The 18,130-nt window shown below is 51.9% G+C and overlaps 1 protein-coding gene across 1 annotated transcript; it reads right to left on the bottom strand.

The window, feature by feature from the left end:
* Positions 1-9,981: 9,981 nt before the first annotated feature.
* On the bottom strand, positions 9,982-13,694 carry LOC144932209 (transcription factor Sox-18-like). The gene is made up of 2 exons (XM_078856158.1): positions 13,102-13,694; positions 9,982-11,066 (listed from the first exon to the last, which is right to left on the bottom strand). Exons 1-2 carry the CDS (start codon positions 13,463-13,465, stop codon positions 9,982-9,984), a joined length of 1,449 nt encoding a protein of 482 aa, XP_078712284.1. The 5' UTR covers positions 13,466-13,694.
* Positions 13,695-18,130: the final 4,436 nt, after the last annotated feature.

The following is an 18,130-nucleotide window of genomic DNA, read 5'->3' as shown; positions in this document are numbered from 1 at the left end:
AACGCGGCGTGATCGCTATCAACAGGTAGCAGCGCTCGCGTGAGCACAGACCAAGCTAGAGCTTAGGGTAGCCCAAAAAGGCTCAGTGGACGAAACAACACGGGGAACGTGAAATATCAGCTCACATGCAAATCCTAATAACCATGACAAAGCCTATCGACATCAAAGCGCCAACGTAATATCCATCGCCTCGATCTCGTCCGCGTCTCATGAAAGCTTTGAAGTTTGTCTGCGTTCATCCCGTCGGATATGTCACTGTCTCCTTGTCCGCGTCTCTTCCACCACCTCGCGATGATTTCACCAATTGAAGAGGCGGGAGCGGGTTGACAATAAATATTTGCTGCTCTTAGGGCCGCCGATGTCTCAGTGCCACCGCTGCTTTTTAACCGTGAACAATTTTTTTGAGGAGAGCATTAAAAACAACACCAAGAAGATAATTGTTCTTTTTTACCCTTTTATCTGGCAACAAAACTGACACCTTTTTTTTACAAGGAGGCATGTTTGCATAGACTACAATACTTGCAGTCATAATGCAAACAAAAAATATAACTCTGATAATGTATGCACTGTCCTCAAAGTTGATTGGTCCACACCCGAGACAGCTTTGCTTAGAGCCTAGTCTCACATGGTGTTGGACCAGATGACGCCAAAAGGAGCACAAACACCAAGAAGCCCAAAGGCATTAAAATAACAGCGGAATGATTGAAAAACAGGAAACGTGCAGCTGGGAGTGAGAGAGCGGGGTTGTTGAATTGTTGACCGGTGCCTGGAAGTGAGTGTCTCTAACTCACATGTGTGGCGGGGGGGCTGATGGACGGCGATAGAATACAGCCCCCCCCCCATTCGGGGAGGGTGGGCGGATGAGGAGGGGGGGGGTGTTCGCAGGCGTTACAGAAGCAACACCTGCCCGAGGCAGTCTGTATCGACTGTATCATTACATAGACGGCGGTAGACTGACATACAGATCCATAAAACTTGCATAGACACCCCAAAGACTTACATAGACACCGACACACTTACGGAACCACACATAGACTTTCATAGAGACCCATACATTTTACACAGAGACACATAGACTTACAAAGAGACTTGCGTAGAAACCACGGAATGACAGAACTTACAGAGGAAACCCCTCACGTAGTATGTGTTCTCTTATGTATGCACGTGGCGATTGCCTGGTGAGATGTTAACTACCTCGCCTGGTATACAGGAGGTGGTGGGTTCGATCCCAGCACTCACGTCTGTATATTTGGAGTTTGCGTGTCTCTCCCCATGGTCGCGTGGATTTTTCTCCGAGTCATCTGGTTTTCCCCTCCACATTGAGAAACGTACATTCAGAGTATTTGGCTGCTATGAATTTCCACACGGCGATAAGCCACTTCGTTGAGCTATCATTTGTGATGGGCAGGTCGCTTTTGAAAAAGAGCTACGTAGCTCAGTGGGCCTTACCTGGTAAGATAAACATAGTAAAAGTAAACATAGTAAAAGTAAACATACATAGACACGCAGAAACCCTGACACGTTCAGAGACACACGCTTTCATCCAGCTGGGTACCTTTAGGATACGTAAACATTTTTACAATGCTTTAAAGTACTCTATATTTCATCGCAAGTCCACCCATCCCCCCCCCCCCCCAAAAAAAAAAACCACACACACAACACAGACCTGGATGTAATTCGTGGGCTGGAACCAAATCTGTGACCTGTGTGGTAACACCCTGACATGGCAATAACTTCAGTTGTACCCAAACAATCCAAAACGAACTTACGTGCAATCAGCTCGTTTAATAAGTACGCTATCGCGCACTCCACATTTATTGGCCACGGGGCTTCACGCGAAAAGAAAAGAAAAACCACCGAGCGCGGTGCCTTTGGACGGATGGACCGTCACGCGACACGGCCGGACGTGGCATATCCTGCGCACCGCTGCGCTGCGGGCAGGCGATGGGGCCCGCGAATTCGCCTGGCTGCTTAACAGAGGAGCACCGCGCGCCACTTCCTACCAGGCGGACGAGGTCAGGGGTCAGTGTCAAAACCAGAATATGTTTTTTTTGATATCCACTGGAGGAATCCGATTGGCTATGAAGCCCTTCTTTTTTTGGTTTTTACAAATGCCCAGTCGTGTCACAGATGTCCAGTCAGTGGACATCTGTGTCCAGTCAGTGGACATCTGTGACAGTGGTACAAATCGGGTCTCTCTCGCGCGCACACACACACACACACCTACCGGATTATAAGGCGCACCACCAACTTGTGTTTGCAATCACGGGGATGCGGGGGCGGGGTGCGTCTGAAATCCGGAGAATACGGAAATAATAATCTCGCCCTTCTGCTACTCGCGCCATGCTCGCCGCGCGAGGCTGCCACGAAGTCGGGGGCCGTGACTTCAGACGGAGTGAAGTCTGCCAGCAGGCGGCGATGATGCTTTCGTGGTTTTGTATGGCACTGCATGTATGTTGAACTTCTTTGGCGCCGTGCGGAGCAAACCGTGCTAATTGGAGGTGCAGGGTGGAAGGTGAAGAACAGGTCTGTCGGAAAGACAGCGTCTGAATGACAGACCTGTTCTTCACCTGAGGACGGCTGCTTGCGTTGTGGCCGACACGTCGTGAGAATTGTATTTTATTATTTTTTATTTTTATTAAAATTGTATTATTATTTTATTATTTCCCTTCTACGTTACTTTACCGAAAGAACCAAGAAGATGAATCCCTGCAGTCACGAAAGCTTTAAATCGAAATTTAGTAACATTATCAACATTTTTACGATTGAGAACCAATGGGGTGAAGGGCTGCGGTAAAGGTTTTGAAACACTGCTCTAATGTAACCATATAACGTCTCTACGTGTCTCCATGTGTATCTATGGGTTTACTTACTGTATGGTCCAGATTGTTTGGGTCGCATGGCCACAATCGCACGACTGCGGCTCGTCTTGAATGTGGGCTCATTAAGAGAAAGTGCCAGGACTCTTGAGGCCAAGCAGACAAGAGTTTGCGATGAAGCGATGCGCAACAACAACAATATCCGCGCAGGACAAAACAGAAACCTACTTGCTGCACTGCCTTCGCAGACAGGCCAACGAGTCCCGTAGATTGGAGTCTCTCTCTCCACACACACACGCGACGTCTCAATGTGATCCGTCAACCCTAGATGGATTGGCCAGTCATACTCGGGACGAGATCTTGGCTGTGTGTCTTGCATGTGGAAACTCCACTGCTGGATGAAGGCCATGTCGGTCCTGAGCTGGCGTCGGCAGCAAAAAAAAACAAGAAGAGACGTTTTTTTTCTTGGGAATTCCGCACAAAACTCAACGTGTCAAGAGCCGCAGTGCACGTCAATACGTCAGTTGCGGATTAAGCTAGCGCGGGGCCTGTAGCATATGTTATAAAGGGGCCCTAAATAAAAAAAAAACACTTAAATATTAAAACACAAATGTTTAACTTGCATAGTAAAGTAATTGTATTTTTTAATTTGCTATACGGCCAGATAATACGACAAATCGCTCACCTTAAACACCCAGTCGTTCATAAAATGAAAGGCGGTATAGTACTATAGTAATAGAGCAAGTGCAGAATCACTCGAACCGGAATTGATAGCCTTGAAAGCATTTTGGCAATTAAATATTTTATTTCTGTGGTGTACTCAACTCCGCGACTGGGGTACCACTCAATCCGAAATCGGTGCCACTCCGCGATGTCGAACGCGCGCGGTACGCACCGTAGTGGTGCATCGTGTACAGCTCGTCGAGATGAGTCGATTGTCGCATCGTCGACCATCAACAGACTAAAAACGACTGCATCACGGACATGATGCGAGAGCCGGGGGGACTACTGTGGTACCCCGGGGTACCGCCATGAGGTTCAAATGTAGCTACTTTTAATCTTGATTTGAAGCTTTCGTGACTGCAGGAATCCATACTCTTTGTTTTTTTCGATAAAGTCACGTAGGTATAAAAATGAAATAAATCACATGCTTTCACATCTGATGATGGATGCTTGTGTTGCGCCCGAAACGTCGTGATTTATTTTATGCCTACGTGTATGTAGCTACTTTTGCTACGAGGATAATCCGGCACTGCAATGCGTGCGTACACACGTGGGTACAGCACGTGCTGTACACACGTGGGTACAGCACGTGCTGTACACACGTGGGTACAGCACGTGGGCACAGCACGTGCTGTACACACGTGGGTACAGCACGTGGGTACATCACGTGGGTACATCACGTCACAGAGGAGTGCGTAAAGGGCCTCATGTGGCACCGGAGCAGCGGGTTGCCGACCCCCCCCCCCCCCCCCCCCCGGTCGCGAGGGTCGTTTGACCATACTTCACCACGTTGGTCAGTATCGGGGCGGTGAAAGAGGAGGCCTCGAAAGCCATCGACGTTTATCACTCGCAAAACCCACGTTCGGAATGGAGCACGGGTCCGTGGGTTCGTATCGCGGTATGCTAATCACTGCACCACCACTCCACCCCAGTTACTGCTTGTTAAACTCGTTAAACACTAACCGGTGTGTATGTGAGCGTGTGTGTGTGTTAATGGGCACGCTCTGCTTATTTTTTAATCGTTAGCACTAACGCGTTTGTAATTGTAACCTGCAGTATTTATACACGCACCGATCTGGCTAATCAAGCGGTGCAATAATAGTAGTACAATGTTTCTGTTTTAGCGTCGAAATTTGAAACTTAACATTTGGGCTCATCAGCCGATATCGCCCTTAAAACCCGACTCTTAACGTCTCCGAGTCTCATCAGCAGACTTTGTTTTGGGCCTGCTCAACAAATGCCGCTGATTTGGCCCCGGTGTTTATCGGCACGAGAACACCCCACGAACGGAGTCGAACACGTTCAGTGCAGCGCAGACGACATTTGAACCGTGCTCGAGATGATCTGCAATGCGCAGCGATGAGCGACCACCCCTACAAAGACGCCGGTCACCGAGTCGCCGCGCGATTTCAGAAACGTTTCCGCGGGCCGTCTGGAACGCTCTTCCTCCTCCCGACATGATGAAGCCACTGGGAGCTGAGCACTTTTACATCATCTAGATTGACAAGCTCACTTCTTTAGAGTCATGTAGAATGTAAATAATAAAATAATAAAAATAAAACATAATAAAATAATTCTCACGACGTTTCGGCCACAACGTCCTCAGGTGAAGAACAGGTCTGTCGAAAAGACAGAGTCTGAATGGCTCATTTATTATTTTATTATTTTCCTTCTACGTGACTTTACCGAAAGAACCAAGAAGATGAATCCCTGCAGTCACGAAAGCTTTAAATCGAAATTCACTTCTTTAGAACTGCTTTTTGTGTTAAGTTTGTTGTCTCTTACCTCCGCACCGCCGATGAGCACGGTTGGCTATGTAAGGTGCGAACGAAGTTCAACATACATACGCACATACATAACAGATCGCACAGGATGAGAGAGGGGGGGGGGGGCTAGGTGGTGAACAGTCGGTGGAGCAGGCTTAACTATATCCATGCTCCAGCGTTTATGCTTCCCGCGTTCACCACCAACACGCACTTAGCAGCGTCAAGACAAAGGTTCCCCGTATAGCCTCAACAGACTGTTGGGGCAAGTGCTGTTAGCGTGAACCTATGATGGCCGGCACGGCACACGAGGGGGTCGGTGGCCAACACCACGCCCGGCAGCCTTTGTCTCCCCAGCGGCGATCTTTACGACCAGCAGGCACTCATTTGAGGCCGAGTCGACCCAGGGGTGGCCCAGAACCGGTTCAGATAATCGTCACTGGTGTTGGCCGTGAGCGGGACTCGATCTCGGGCCGCCGGGTTCGTAGCGCAGCGCGCTTAACCCGGACACGACGAGGGGGCAGTGGTGGCGGTGGTGGTGGTGGTGAGTCGGTGTGGTCGGAAACCACCACGCGCCCGGCCGCCTTTGTCTACCAATGCTAATTAATTCAGAACTCCAAGGTGCTCAGTGCAGGCCGGGCCGTCCGAGTGGAAGCGGTGGTGTGGCCAGCACCACGCCCGGTCGCCGTTGCCTACCCACTGGCAATGTTTACACACCGCACCAGGTCCTCATTGGAGGCATCGTGAGCGGGAATGGAACTCGGGTTTGCAAGGGTCGGAGCGCAACGCGCTAACCACTGCGCCACCGCTCCCCAAAGTTTGGCCACACAACCCGCCACACACGAGGCAACGCGGCGTGGAGGGAGGGCCTTCATCCAGCAGTGGATTTGGAAGATTCGTGTAGGTTATTTGAACAATTATTGTTATTGATATTGTAAGAATTATTTTACAAAATAATCCACATTTCACTCACGGTATCAGTAATGTCATTTTAATGAAACACAAAGAACAACAAAAACCCCATCTCAAACATTGAGCTCCAACCGAGAGCTCTTGTTAAGGAATATCTAACAGAATAATTAAAACACAGTAAATGATACATTATTATTGTTAACATCATCATTATATTTATCAAATAATACCCCCCCCCCACTTCCCGCGATATTGGATGAAATAAACTTTTGTACAAAAATGCTTAAGAAAAAAATATATCGCTATGTAACACGTTTACAAGAGAAACGTTATTTAACATCGATACTCCTGCAGGCCCGCTCCTTCTCAGTAGTTGTCACTCGTTATAAAATAAACACCATCTCCCCCCCCCCCCCACACGCCCGCCCCCCCCCCCGAGTAAAATATTAATTTTTAAACATCTTGGTGCCATCATTGTCACACCGGGTCACACACACTCACTCACACACTCACTCACACACTCACTCACACACTCACTCACACACTCACACACTCACTCACACACTCACACACTCACTCACACACTCACACACACACTCACTCACACACTCACACACTCAGGTTGAGATTCCAGTTGGCCACCACGAAGTCAGGGCTCGAAGTGGGTTCGCTCGGGTTCTGTGTAGCACGGTGTCTTCACTATTCACAATGCATCATACCCCCCCCCCCCCCACACTCGCGTAGAGTATATAACATACAAAGAAGACAAAGATCCCCCGTATAGCCTGAACAGACTGTTGGGACAAGTGCTGTTAGCGAGAACCTATAAAGGCCAGCACGGCACACGAGGGGGTGGGTGGCCAGCACCACGCCCGGCTGCTTTTGTCTCCCCAGTGGCGATGTTGTACACACCGCGCCAGGTACTCATTTGAGGCTGAGTCGACCTAGGGGAGGCCCATTACCGGTTCAGATAATCGTCACTGGGTGTTGGCCGTGAGCGGGAATCGAACTTCGGGTCGCCAGGTTCGTAGCGCAGCGCGCTAACCGCTACACCACCGCTCCCCATAATCACGCACAGACACACACACACAGTCGCAGTGGATAGACAGTCACTCACGATGACGGCGATGATACACATCAACGTACACACGACAATTATTACCATTGTGTCGCCACCAAGCGAGGTGCACGTGGTGGGCACGTGAAATGTCGCTCAAAGCTCGACACTCAACACAAACCTATGACCCCCCCCTCCCTTATGGGATACATAGTCTGCTTAGGGGCAATTGCTGTTAGCGAGCACCTATTAATACAGTAATGGTTGCACGACACACAAATAGACAACATACCCATTTAGACGTTCGGGCCAAAGTTGGTCCCAAACGTTCCAAGTACGTGCCAGCAACGTTTTTTGGGCCACAACGATGATCCGATGGTCCCAACCAAAAATGACAAACAGCGTTGGTTCAGCATTGGCGCGTTGCCCGGGTTACACAACATCGCATCGATCATCACGACAAAGACACACTTTGAGGTCCGCGTGACGGGTGGATATATCTGCCCGGGAAATCGCTGTCTGGCGGCCTCTCGCGAGCGGCGAGGTGCCCTTTAGACCCAACGAGACACAGGTTCGCTCCTCGGTTCGTTGCCACGTTACATTGAACGAACGAATATAAATATATACATAATATATAATGCGTGTATAACTCGTGTTATGTCTCGAGACATGTGGAAGGGGCGGGGGAGGTGATTGTAACTGAAGGACAAATATTCTTTGGTTCTTTCGGTAAAGTCACGTAGATAGAAAAAACTAAAGTAAAAAAAACCCGACGACGTTTCGATCACAACACAAGCGATCGTCATCAGGAGGGAAAAGGCTCCTGAAGGCAACGCTGTTCTCACGATCCTTCCCCCTTTTTCCTCCTGATGATGATCGCTTGTGTTGTGATCGAAATCGAAACGTCGTTGTTACTTTTTACTTTTGTATTTACTTTTATTTTTTCTATCTACGTGACTTTACCCAAAGAATCAATGACTATGAATTCCCGCATGCCACGAAAGCTTCGAGTCAAAATCGAAGAACACTCATTTATTGTGTTGTATGTTACTGTCGTGTTTTTTTTGGTGGACAAATTTAAAACGATGGACAATTAAATAAATAAATAGAGCCTCCGTTCGGTGAATTTTCCCTTCCCATGCATAACGCTCCACTACCATCACCACCACCACCGCCGCCGTACGATGGCTTGTCGCACAGAGATGATCGTGCTACCGTTGTGCACAGTTTTATATCGGCAGTGGGACATTCCACGACGCTGTGGCAGGCAGAGGCTACGACCATCTCGGGGTATTTAAACATGCCAGTGTAGTGTACTGCTGACAAGTAAACTCGTGATGCACGAATGTACATCAAGTACAGCTCGCTTTGTCAATCCACTGCTCGTGGGGGGTGGGAGGGGTAGAGAAAGCAGAAACGACCTTCTCGAGAGGGTAAATATTTGGCCTACTCTTCCACGCTGCCCAAACGTTTTTGATAGAGGTGGGGGTACCCACGTTTCAAGAAACTAAATGCATTGAAATATTCCTGAAAAGTTTTTCTTTTTTAACCGTGACTCATCGTTGATTGACAGGAGATCCTTCAATCGTACAATGATGACAAGGTGTGGCGATGTCAACTTGACATGCAGAGCATGCTGGAACCATTATTTTCTCACACACACACACATTATCACGATTACTAATAATTAATGTCCCGTTTCACCCACGATTATCTCGAATCCTGCTGCCCTTGAACCATAACCCACACGCTCATCGCACGAATAACATTAAAGGCAGAGCATGTAACAGCGTTAGCGCGCCGGTTTATGATTTTCACGTGTTTTATCGTGGGGGGGCGGGGGGGCGTTGGGTAAGGTGGGGGGAGGGATGATGTTTAAACTTTTGACGAGATTCAACATTAAAACGAAGACATCATTCGGGGTTAAACAATGTACATCGAGAGAGGTTAAACGTGTGCGGGATAACGCAGCGCGATCCGTGTGTAGATACCCCACCGATTTAGAACGAACCGCTCCCTCATTCTCTCCTCCTCCTACGGCCAACTTGCGATGTCGTGCAAGCGACGGCGCCGCGAGACGCGTTGAGACTTTGGAGGGTAGCGTTGTTGTATTTCTCCGACTTCCCTGTACGGTTTGATTTGGGCCTGGCATGTGTGCGTACGCGTGTGTGTGTGTGCGCGTTTGGGGAGCGGTAGTGCAGCAGTTAGCGCGCTGTGCTACGAACCCGGCGACCAGGGTTCGATTCCCGTCCACGGCCAACACCCAGTGACGATTATCTGAACCGGTCCTGGGCTTCCCCTAAGTCGACTCAGCCTCAAATCAGTACCTGGTGCGGTGTGTAAAACATCGCCACTGGGGAGACAAAGGCGGCCGGGCGTGGTGTTGGCCACCCACTGCCTCGTGTGCCGTGCCGGCCTTCATAGGTGTTCGCTAACAGCACTTGCCCCAACAGTCTGTTAAGGCTATACGGGGGATCTTTGTCTTGTGTGCACGTGTGTAATTGCATACGCAGTGTATGTAAATCTCTCTCTCTCTCTCTGGCCAGTATCTTCATTGCGATTTGGATGTAACTTGTCCATGAGAGCGAGGAGGGTGACGCGGATTGTCAGTTTGCGACGGTGCAGTGAATCTGAGTCCTCCCCGTTGCCTCCAAGCCCCAGCCTCTGCCCTCCGCCCTCTGCCCTCTCCACCCCCCCCCCCCCCCCATCAGTGGAAGCTCAGCGAGCTGTAGTAAAGAGCGGTGGCGTCCGCGAAGATGGAGATGAGGTTGGAGTCACCGCCGACGGAGGAGGAGGAGGTTGACGATGACGACGACGAGGACGAGGACGACGAGAGCTGCGACGACGTCGACATCGCGTCCACGCAGTGGCCGAACGAGGCGGCCGGCACGGAGACCGCGGCGCTGTCCAGGTACTGATCGAACTCGTCTCTGTCCACGTCCTCCAGGAGGTCGCTGTGGTTCAGGTGCTCCAGGGAGTCGGGCAGGGTGGTCGGGATGGGCTCCGGCGGTGGAGACAGCTGTCCCATGCTGACGGGCGATCCTGGATAGACGTGATGCTGCTGCTGCTGCTGCTGGTGATGATGAAGGTGCTGCTGCTGCTGCTGGTGATGATGATGGTGCTGCTGCTGGCTTTGCTGCTGCTGATGCTGCTGCTGCTGATGATGATGATGATCAAAGTTGTATTCACTGAAATAAATGTTGGAACTCAGGGGTGAAGGGTGCATTAGTGCATTCAGCCCACCGGCTTGATGATGATGATGATGATGCGGAGGAGGAGGAGGAAGATGATGATGATGAGCAGCAGAGGACGACTGCGCCCCGCAGTCTCCGTAGCCCTGCATCAGAAGAGCTCCGTCGTCTGGGGGGAAGAATGCCGGCTCGTTCTCCACCACGTCCAGGGGTGACATCTCGGGCGTGGGCAAACCGTAGCTCTCGGCCATGGCAAACTGATGCGGGTGATGCTGCTGCTGCTGCTGATGCTGCTGCTGATGATGCGGCTGTTGTTGATGCTCTCTGAAGTGGCTCATCGATGGCAGAGGTGGAGACAGGGCGCCAACGCTTCCGCCTCCTCCTCCCGCTCCGATGAGTCCGACCCTCTTGCCGAGGGCAGGCTCCCCCTGGAGGACTTCTCCGCCCTCGAGGCGCTTGGCCGCCAGCCTCTTGGCCTGCTTCTTGCGCCGGGGACGGTACTTGTAGTTGGGGTGCTCCTGCATGTGCTGGATTCTCAGCCGCTCCGCCTCGTCCACAAACGGGCGCTTCTCATCCGCGCTCAGGGAGCGCCACGACCTTCCTGTACACGCGGGGGCGGGGGGGGAGGAGGGCGAGGAGGTGAGAGGTTAGGAGAGGGATGATGAGAAGGGGACAGGTGAGGGGCAACAGCAATAATAGGAGGAGGAGAGATGAGAGCAGGTAGGTGAGAGGTGAGAGGGGGTGAAGATGGAGGAGGAGTATTTATGTGTGTGTGGGTGATGGACTTCTTTCGCACCGCACGTAAGCCAACCGTGCTAATCGGCGGTGCAGAAGAAGGGAAGAGGTGGAGGAGGAGGGACCACGACTCGCGCAACCATCCGCCAAACCACGACGCACCACAGGCAGACAAGCAGGCTGTGTGCATTCTAGATGTGTGTGTGTGTGTGTTTTGTGTGTTCGTATACGGGCTGCTTGTACGCACACGCGCGTGTGTGTTTATTAATACACGTAGTATCGTCATCGTCAGCATCACCTTTTACGGGCATGTGTCAATCTCCCGGCGGATTAAAAATGCTCTCCACGCCCGCGTCGGTCATGGTGGCTTTCCTGACCATACTTCACCACGCTGACCGGCGCGGGTTGGTTGGTGACATGGAGGGGGAGACTGCTTCAGAAATCACTCCCCACTGATGTTTAGCCCCGATTGGAAATCGAACTCACAATGATCGGGTTCGTGGCGCTGTCTTCTAACCAGATTAATACTAAACACTAATTGACGGGAATTAACGAAACATCCCAAAAAGAGTTTTGGCAAATATGGGTCAATATTCTAATTACAACTAAACATTAACTTGTGATACTTAAATCTGCGGCTTAACTTATCCGATTTTCTTCTTCTGCTGAAATGTGCCGTTACGATTATTTAATAAAAAGTTTGAATATTGTCGCATTATAATTGTTTTCCTATCACGACTTTGTCTTTTACGATCTTTACCTCTTTCTGCATTTCAACGTATCGCTCTCTAACTCGAGTCCCGAGACCCGCCTGTGCTGGCGAGATGAATGCATTTGATACAGAACCTTCCCTTGAAATGAGATACTTTAGGTCTCGACCTGTCGGCACAAGCAAGCTTTTTTTTTTGTAATTAAGCAATTGCATCTTGTAACCAAGATGAGAGCCCATGACTACATATCCTAAGTCTCTTTTCGTAAAATAACAAAACAAACTCTCAAGTTTAAAAACTTTTCTGAACTTGATTGGACCTTCTCTCTCTCTCGCGCTCTCGCGTTTGTAGAAGAAGGCGCGCAACAACAACGCGCGCGCGCTCGCGTCCAATAACAAATATGGCTCCGAAAACATTTATGAACGAAAAACAAACGAAAAAATCTCGTGCGTTTAAGATTAAACTAAATTTATAGGCGAAGTCTCACTGCTGCTCAAAGTAGCCGGCGCTCATCATTTTCACCTTTTTAGCAATTGTGGAAATTCCACATTTTTACGACAGAAACAAGGCGTAAAAAAACAAAACAAACAACCCCACAACCATTAGGGACTTTCCACAAAACGGTACTCGTTTTACAGACCCCCCGCAGCGATGATGGAACGAGTTCAACTTAATTCTCAACTCCAGTCACCCGCGGTGGTTATTTAAGAATAACAAGAACAAGGTAAATGAGCCAGACTTCTGTCCGTCTCTCCGTGTGGAGATGAAACCTTTAAAACTCTTTACTCGATCGACTCATCGGCCTTCTGCCACGGCTAAGTGCTGTTGTGTTATTGGAACTCTAATCACACAACATACAACAACAAAACCCCAACGATATCCCATCTCCTACCGGCGCAACTTCTTGGTGCCGCACAGCTCTCCGCTGTACGTGTCGGCTCCTACCGCGCTTTGTTCGGCTTGATGTCCGACGTTTCGCTCCTTAGGCTACCAAATGTAAGCTCCCAACACGTCGCGCGAAACGTCGGACAACACGCCGAGCAATGCGCGCGCGCGCGCCGCACCGAAGACACATCGGAGAAACATTGCACGCGTGTTCGGATTGCAGCTGAGTGCGAGCGCGTCGGTGACGGCGAGGAGTCGCACGACCCCGCCGTTCTCTCTCCCACCGCCCACCCCCGAATGACTCACCAAGCATCTTGCTCAGCTCGGCGTTGTGAAGGTCCGGGTTCTGCTGAGCGAGTCTCTTCCTCTCGTCTTTAGCCCAGACCATGAAGGCGTTCATGGGTCTGCGTATTCTCGACTCGCTCTTCAGTTTCCCGCACGGCTGTTGCTGCTGCTGCTGCTGGTGCTGCTGCTGATGAATATGATTCTGCTGCTGCTGGTGATGATGCTGATGTTGATGGTGGTGGTGGTCATGCTGATGAGCTACTGGAGCGCTCTGCTCGCCCCACGGGTACACGGCCCCGAGTCTGGGTTGAGGAGGACTGGCGGAATGAGCGCCCTGCATGGTTGCGCCGAATCGAGAGTTGAGCGACACCGACAGTGCGCACATCTTCGCGATGTCGCCTCTCCCCTCGCGTCTCTCCGCGTGTGACGGCGGCCCGACCACGGGCTACGCAGGCGAGCGGCGGCGAGAGTTGTAGGCGAGTGGGTAGCGAAGCGCTTAGGTGTAGCTTAGGCGGGTAGACGGATTGGAAAAAAAGGTTATTGGGCCACGTGCGTCTCAGGTGCGCGCGCGTGCGCAGCGGTCACAGCTCGAGTGACTGATGGCGTTCACGAGGGGGTCTCGGCCGTATTTATGCATCTCCGTGTGTCCACGCGTGTGTGTGTCTGTGTGTGTGTCTGTGTGTGTGTATACAAGTCGGGAAGTTAACTCAACCACCCCCCCCAATGCGGTGGGGTAGGGCTGCGCATGGAAGGAGGGAGGTGGTGGTGATGATGGGGAGGTTGTGTTGGGGTGTGGTTGTGGGTCGAGTCGGCAAGTATGCGTGTTGATTGGTGAGTTCTTACAAGTGCACCTCCCTAGACCCTCCCCCCCTCTCTCTCTCTCTCTCGGACCTCCCTGCACCCCCTCGTCCTCACCCCACCCACACGGACACCCAAATCCATCCACCCCCAGTGCCTCCCACACTCAAACACAAACCATCGCGCGGACTGCGCACTGCACGGAATATCCACCGCGCGCTTCGGGTTTCAAAACAGTTCCACGAACAAAACAAAATCTCAGTTGCCCGTCGAGCACAGAATCAAAACGCCAAGGAGCCAGCAACAAACAGCGCCATCGGGGGTCCTTAGATGAAAGTTTTTAAGGAGTTGGGGGGGGTAGACTCTGGGGAGGGGAGTCCCAAGGTGGCACAAACAATGAGCTGCGCTGCGAACCCTGCTACCCGAGTTCGATTCCCGCTCACGGCCAACAACCAGTGACGATAATCTGGACCGGTGCTGGGGCTCCCCTAGGGTGGACTCAGCCTCAAACGAGTACCTGGTGCGGTTTGTAGTATACATCGCCACCGGGGAGACATGGTGCTGGCCACTTTCAAGAGGTGCTACTCCGCAAATATCACTGGCCCCGACTGCGTGTTAAGGCTTTGCGGGAAGAGGGGAGGGGAGGGGGGACTTTGTGCGATCGAGCGAGCGAGTGAGTTGTCGTTACCTGCAGTGGTGGTGGTTGAACGCGGTGCGGATGAGAGCGAGACGGTCAGTTTGGTGAGCCGAGTCGTGAACACTGGTGGGAGCAGTCGCCGTGGTAGTAGGGGGGGGGGGGGGAATTCCACATTCCTGTGGCGGGGACAAGTTGGAATGTCAACAGTTTGAGTTACTAGCTGCACTCAGAGTGTCAATAAGCGATGGAGGGGGTGGGGGAGGGAGCGGTGGCGCTGTGGTTCGCGCACTGCGCTGTGATCTCGGCGCCCTGAGTTCTATTCCCGACCACGGCTGACATCAGTGGCGAGGAGTGGCATCTGAACCGGGCTTGCCCCCCTCCCCCAATCAAACATCATCAACTAACGAACGTGGTGAAGTATGGTCAAATGACCCCCAACAACCGGCACGGCGTGGGCACACCTTCATCCAGCAGTGGATTGGCAAATGAGTGGAAATGAGCGACATTAATAGGATGATTGTTTTTGTGAGTAATAATACAAACATGTAGTCGTTGACGTTTTGGCTGATCGGTCTCCTTCAGGGCGGTGATGTTTGTTGAATAGATGCGGGATTCACTGTTGAGTCGACAGCGGTGACTTAGTAACTCTCTAGGGGGACGAGGAGTAAGTCGCGGGCAACTTTTGACCACTTTCGTATCTCGTCAAAGAGCAACGCGCACAGAAATACATGCAAAGACAACCGTACCCCGTATAGCCTGAACAGACTGTTGGAGCAAGTGCTGTTAGCGAGCAGCGACCCCAGGAGAGGGCCGGCACGGCACGCGTGCGTCCAGCACCACGCCCGGCCGCCTTTGTCTCCCTAGTGCCGATTTGTACACACCGCACCAGGTACTTATTTGAGGTTGAGTCGACCCAGGGGAGGCTCAGGACCGGTTCCGATAATCGTCACTGGGTATTGGCCGTGAGCGGGAATCGAACTCGCGTCGCCAGGCTCGTAGCGCAGCGCGCTGACCGCTACACCACCGTCCCACGCTACCACCACCACCATCATCATCACGACCACCGTCATCATCACGACGACCACCACCACCATCATCATCGTCATCACGACCACCATCATCATCACGACCACCGTCATCATCACGACGACGACCACCACCATCATCATCGTCATCACGACCACCATCATCATCATCACGACCACCATCATCATCACGACGACGACCACCACCATCATCATCAACATCACCGTCGCCACCCCCCGCGACAGCCCCAGCCATCGCGACCCCTGCCACTAACTTGACTGACGCCTCTAGCCGAGGCTGAGTCGACTTAGGGGGGGGGGGGTTAGGGGGACCAGGACCCGGGGCGGCGCGGTCAACACCGGCACTGATGATGCTTAACACACCGCGGCAGGAACTCATTCGAGGCTGAGTCGACTTAGGTGGAAGCTCAGGACCGTTCCAAGATGCTTCAAAACACACGCGCGCGCGCGCATGTAAGGCTACTGCTGCTGTCGTGGGACAGTTCGCAAGCACGCTGGACTTTGCAATGCAGAGCTCCACTCGGGTTCGATCTCCGAGCGCGGCAGTTGAAACAACGGGACGGGGTTTGTTTTTTCATTGGGCGTGGAGGGGTAAAGTGTGAGTCGCGTCTCACCAGATATTCCCCACAGTTTCAGCATCTCCACAATACTCCCTGCAGCATGCTAGAACTCCCTGAAGTTTAAGTATATCTCCAAGACGACATGCAGCTTTAGGGACTCCCTGCAGAGGAAGTCCCCCCCCCCCCCCGCGATAAGAGTAACTGCAGCATTAGGGACTCCCTGCAGAATCAGCGCCCCCCCCCCCCCCCAAGACTCCCCTATGGGATTTTAGACTCCCCGCAGTTGCAGTGTCTCCCCTGGGCTTTCTGGAGGATTAGGGACTCCTCCAGGGATTAGCGTCTCTGCGGGACTCCCTGTTGTATCGATGTCTCAACCCCCCCCCCACCCCCCACTCCGTGTCTCCCTCCACCGCCGAATGGATGAACCATTGTAGAGGCGCGCGGCTGGGCGAGAGGCGTCAGTCAAGTTAGGGACAGGAGTCGCGATGGCTGCCACTGTCGCGGGGGGTGGCGACGGTGATGTTGGCGATGATGGTGGTGGTCGTCGTCGTGATGATGATGGTGGTCGTGATGATGATGATGTTGGAAGTGGTTAGCGCTACGGTGCGCTACGAACCCGGCGACCCGAGTTCCATTCCCGCTCACGGGCACCAACACCAAGTGACGATTATCTGAACCGGTGCTGGGTCTCCCCTAGGTTGACTCAGCCTCAAATGAGTACCTGGTGTGATGTGTAAAAAAACATCGCTAATGGTGAGACAGAGGCGGTCGGGCGTGGTGCTGGTCACCAAACCCTCGTGTGCCGTGCCGGCCAACATAGGTGCTCGCTCACAGCACTTGCCCCAACCATCGTGATGATGATGACGACAGTGGTGGCGATGATGTCAGCTCTAATCTGACACCGCGGGGAGGCGAGAGACTGCAGAGAGCGAGGCCAGGAGAGGCAGTAAAGGGTGTTTATTAAGACTCAAAACTAAGACAAAGATCTCCCGTGTAGTCTTGAGCTGACTGTTGGGGCAAGTGCTGATAGCAGGTAGCACGTATGAAAGTCGGCACGGCATACGAGGTGGGTGGGTTAACCAAACGTACTCCCGGTCGCCTTTGTCTTCCCAGTACGTACGCATCTTATCTTCTATAGATGTATATATCGCCTTAATCCAAGGCGCTTTACGACAATTATTAAAGTGTGCATAAGATGATAGCGGTTAAAATACACAGTGGAGTTTACACATCGCATCGTTTAAGGTTGAGTTGACCTAGGGGAGACCCAGGACCGGTTCAAATATTGACCACTTATTGGTCGTGAGTTGGAATCGAACTCGGGGTGCCGGGTCCCGCAGGGCAGTGCGGTGACCACGACACACACAACACAGCGAACAAAGACAAAGATCCCCCGTGTAGCCTTAACAGACTGTTGGGGCAAGTGCTGTTAGCGAGCACCTATGAAGGCCGGCACGGCACACGAGGGGGCGGGTATCCAGCAACACGCCGGGCCGCCTTTGTCTCCCCAATGGCAATGTTTACACACCGAACCAGGTTTTAATTTGAGACTGAGTCGACTTAGGGGAGGCCCAGGAGGGTTTCAGATAATCGTCACCGGTGGTGTTGGCCGTGTAGCGGGAATCGAACCCGGGTAGCCGGGTTCGTAGCGCAGCGCACAAACCGCTACACTATGTTTCACCTGAATACGGAAGCTTGTGTTGCCTCCGAAACGTCGTGATTTTATTGTTTTTATTTTTTATTAATTTTAATTTAATTTTTTTTACCTACGTGACTTTACCGAAAGAACTAAGAGTATGCATCCTTGCAGTCACGAAAGCTTCAAATCTAGAATCGCGACACTATGACTCGGTGATTTCGGGGGACCTCTAAATCCCAGCGTATTCATTTGCAGAGACCAGTGGGGCAAAACCAATGAATCAATGCGGCTTTTGGGGTGAGGGAGGCAATGGATTCGGGACGCAGCGGTGGCGATATAGAACTACCTCATACAGGAGGTCGTGGGTTCC

Source organism: Lampetra fluviatilis, chromosome 5, assembly GCF_964198595.1.
Source record: "Lampetra fluviatilis chromosome 5, kcLamFluv1.1, whole genome shotgun sequence".
Taxonomy (NCBI): Eukaryota; Metazoa; Chordata; class Hyperoartia; order Petromyzontiformes; family Petromyzontidae; genus Lampetra; species Lampetra fluviatilis.
The sequence above is the reverse complement of the archived record's forward strand: the minus strand, read 5'-3'. Positions and strand labels throughout refer to the sequence as shown.

Coding starts and splice junctions, on each gene's coding strand:
- LOC144932209 (XM_078856158.1), bottom strand. CDS start 13,465: ATGTGCGCACTGTCGGTGTCGCTCAACTCTCGATTCGGCGCAACCATG. Junction 11,067..13,101: donor CGAGCTGAGCAAGATGCTTG/GTGAGTCATTCG, acceptor CCGCGTGTACAG/GAAGGTCGTGGCGCTCCCTG.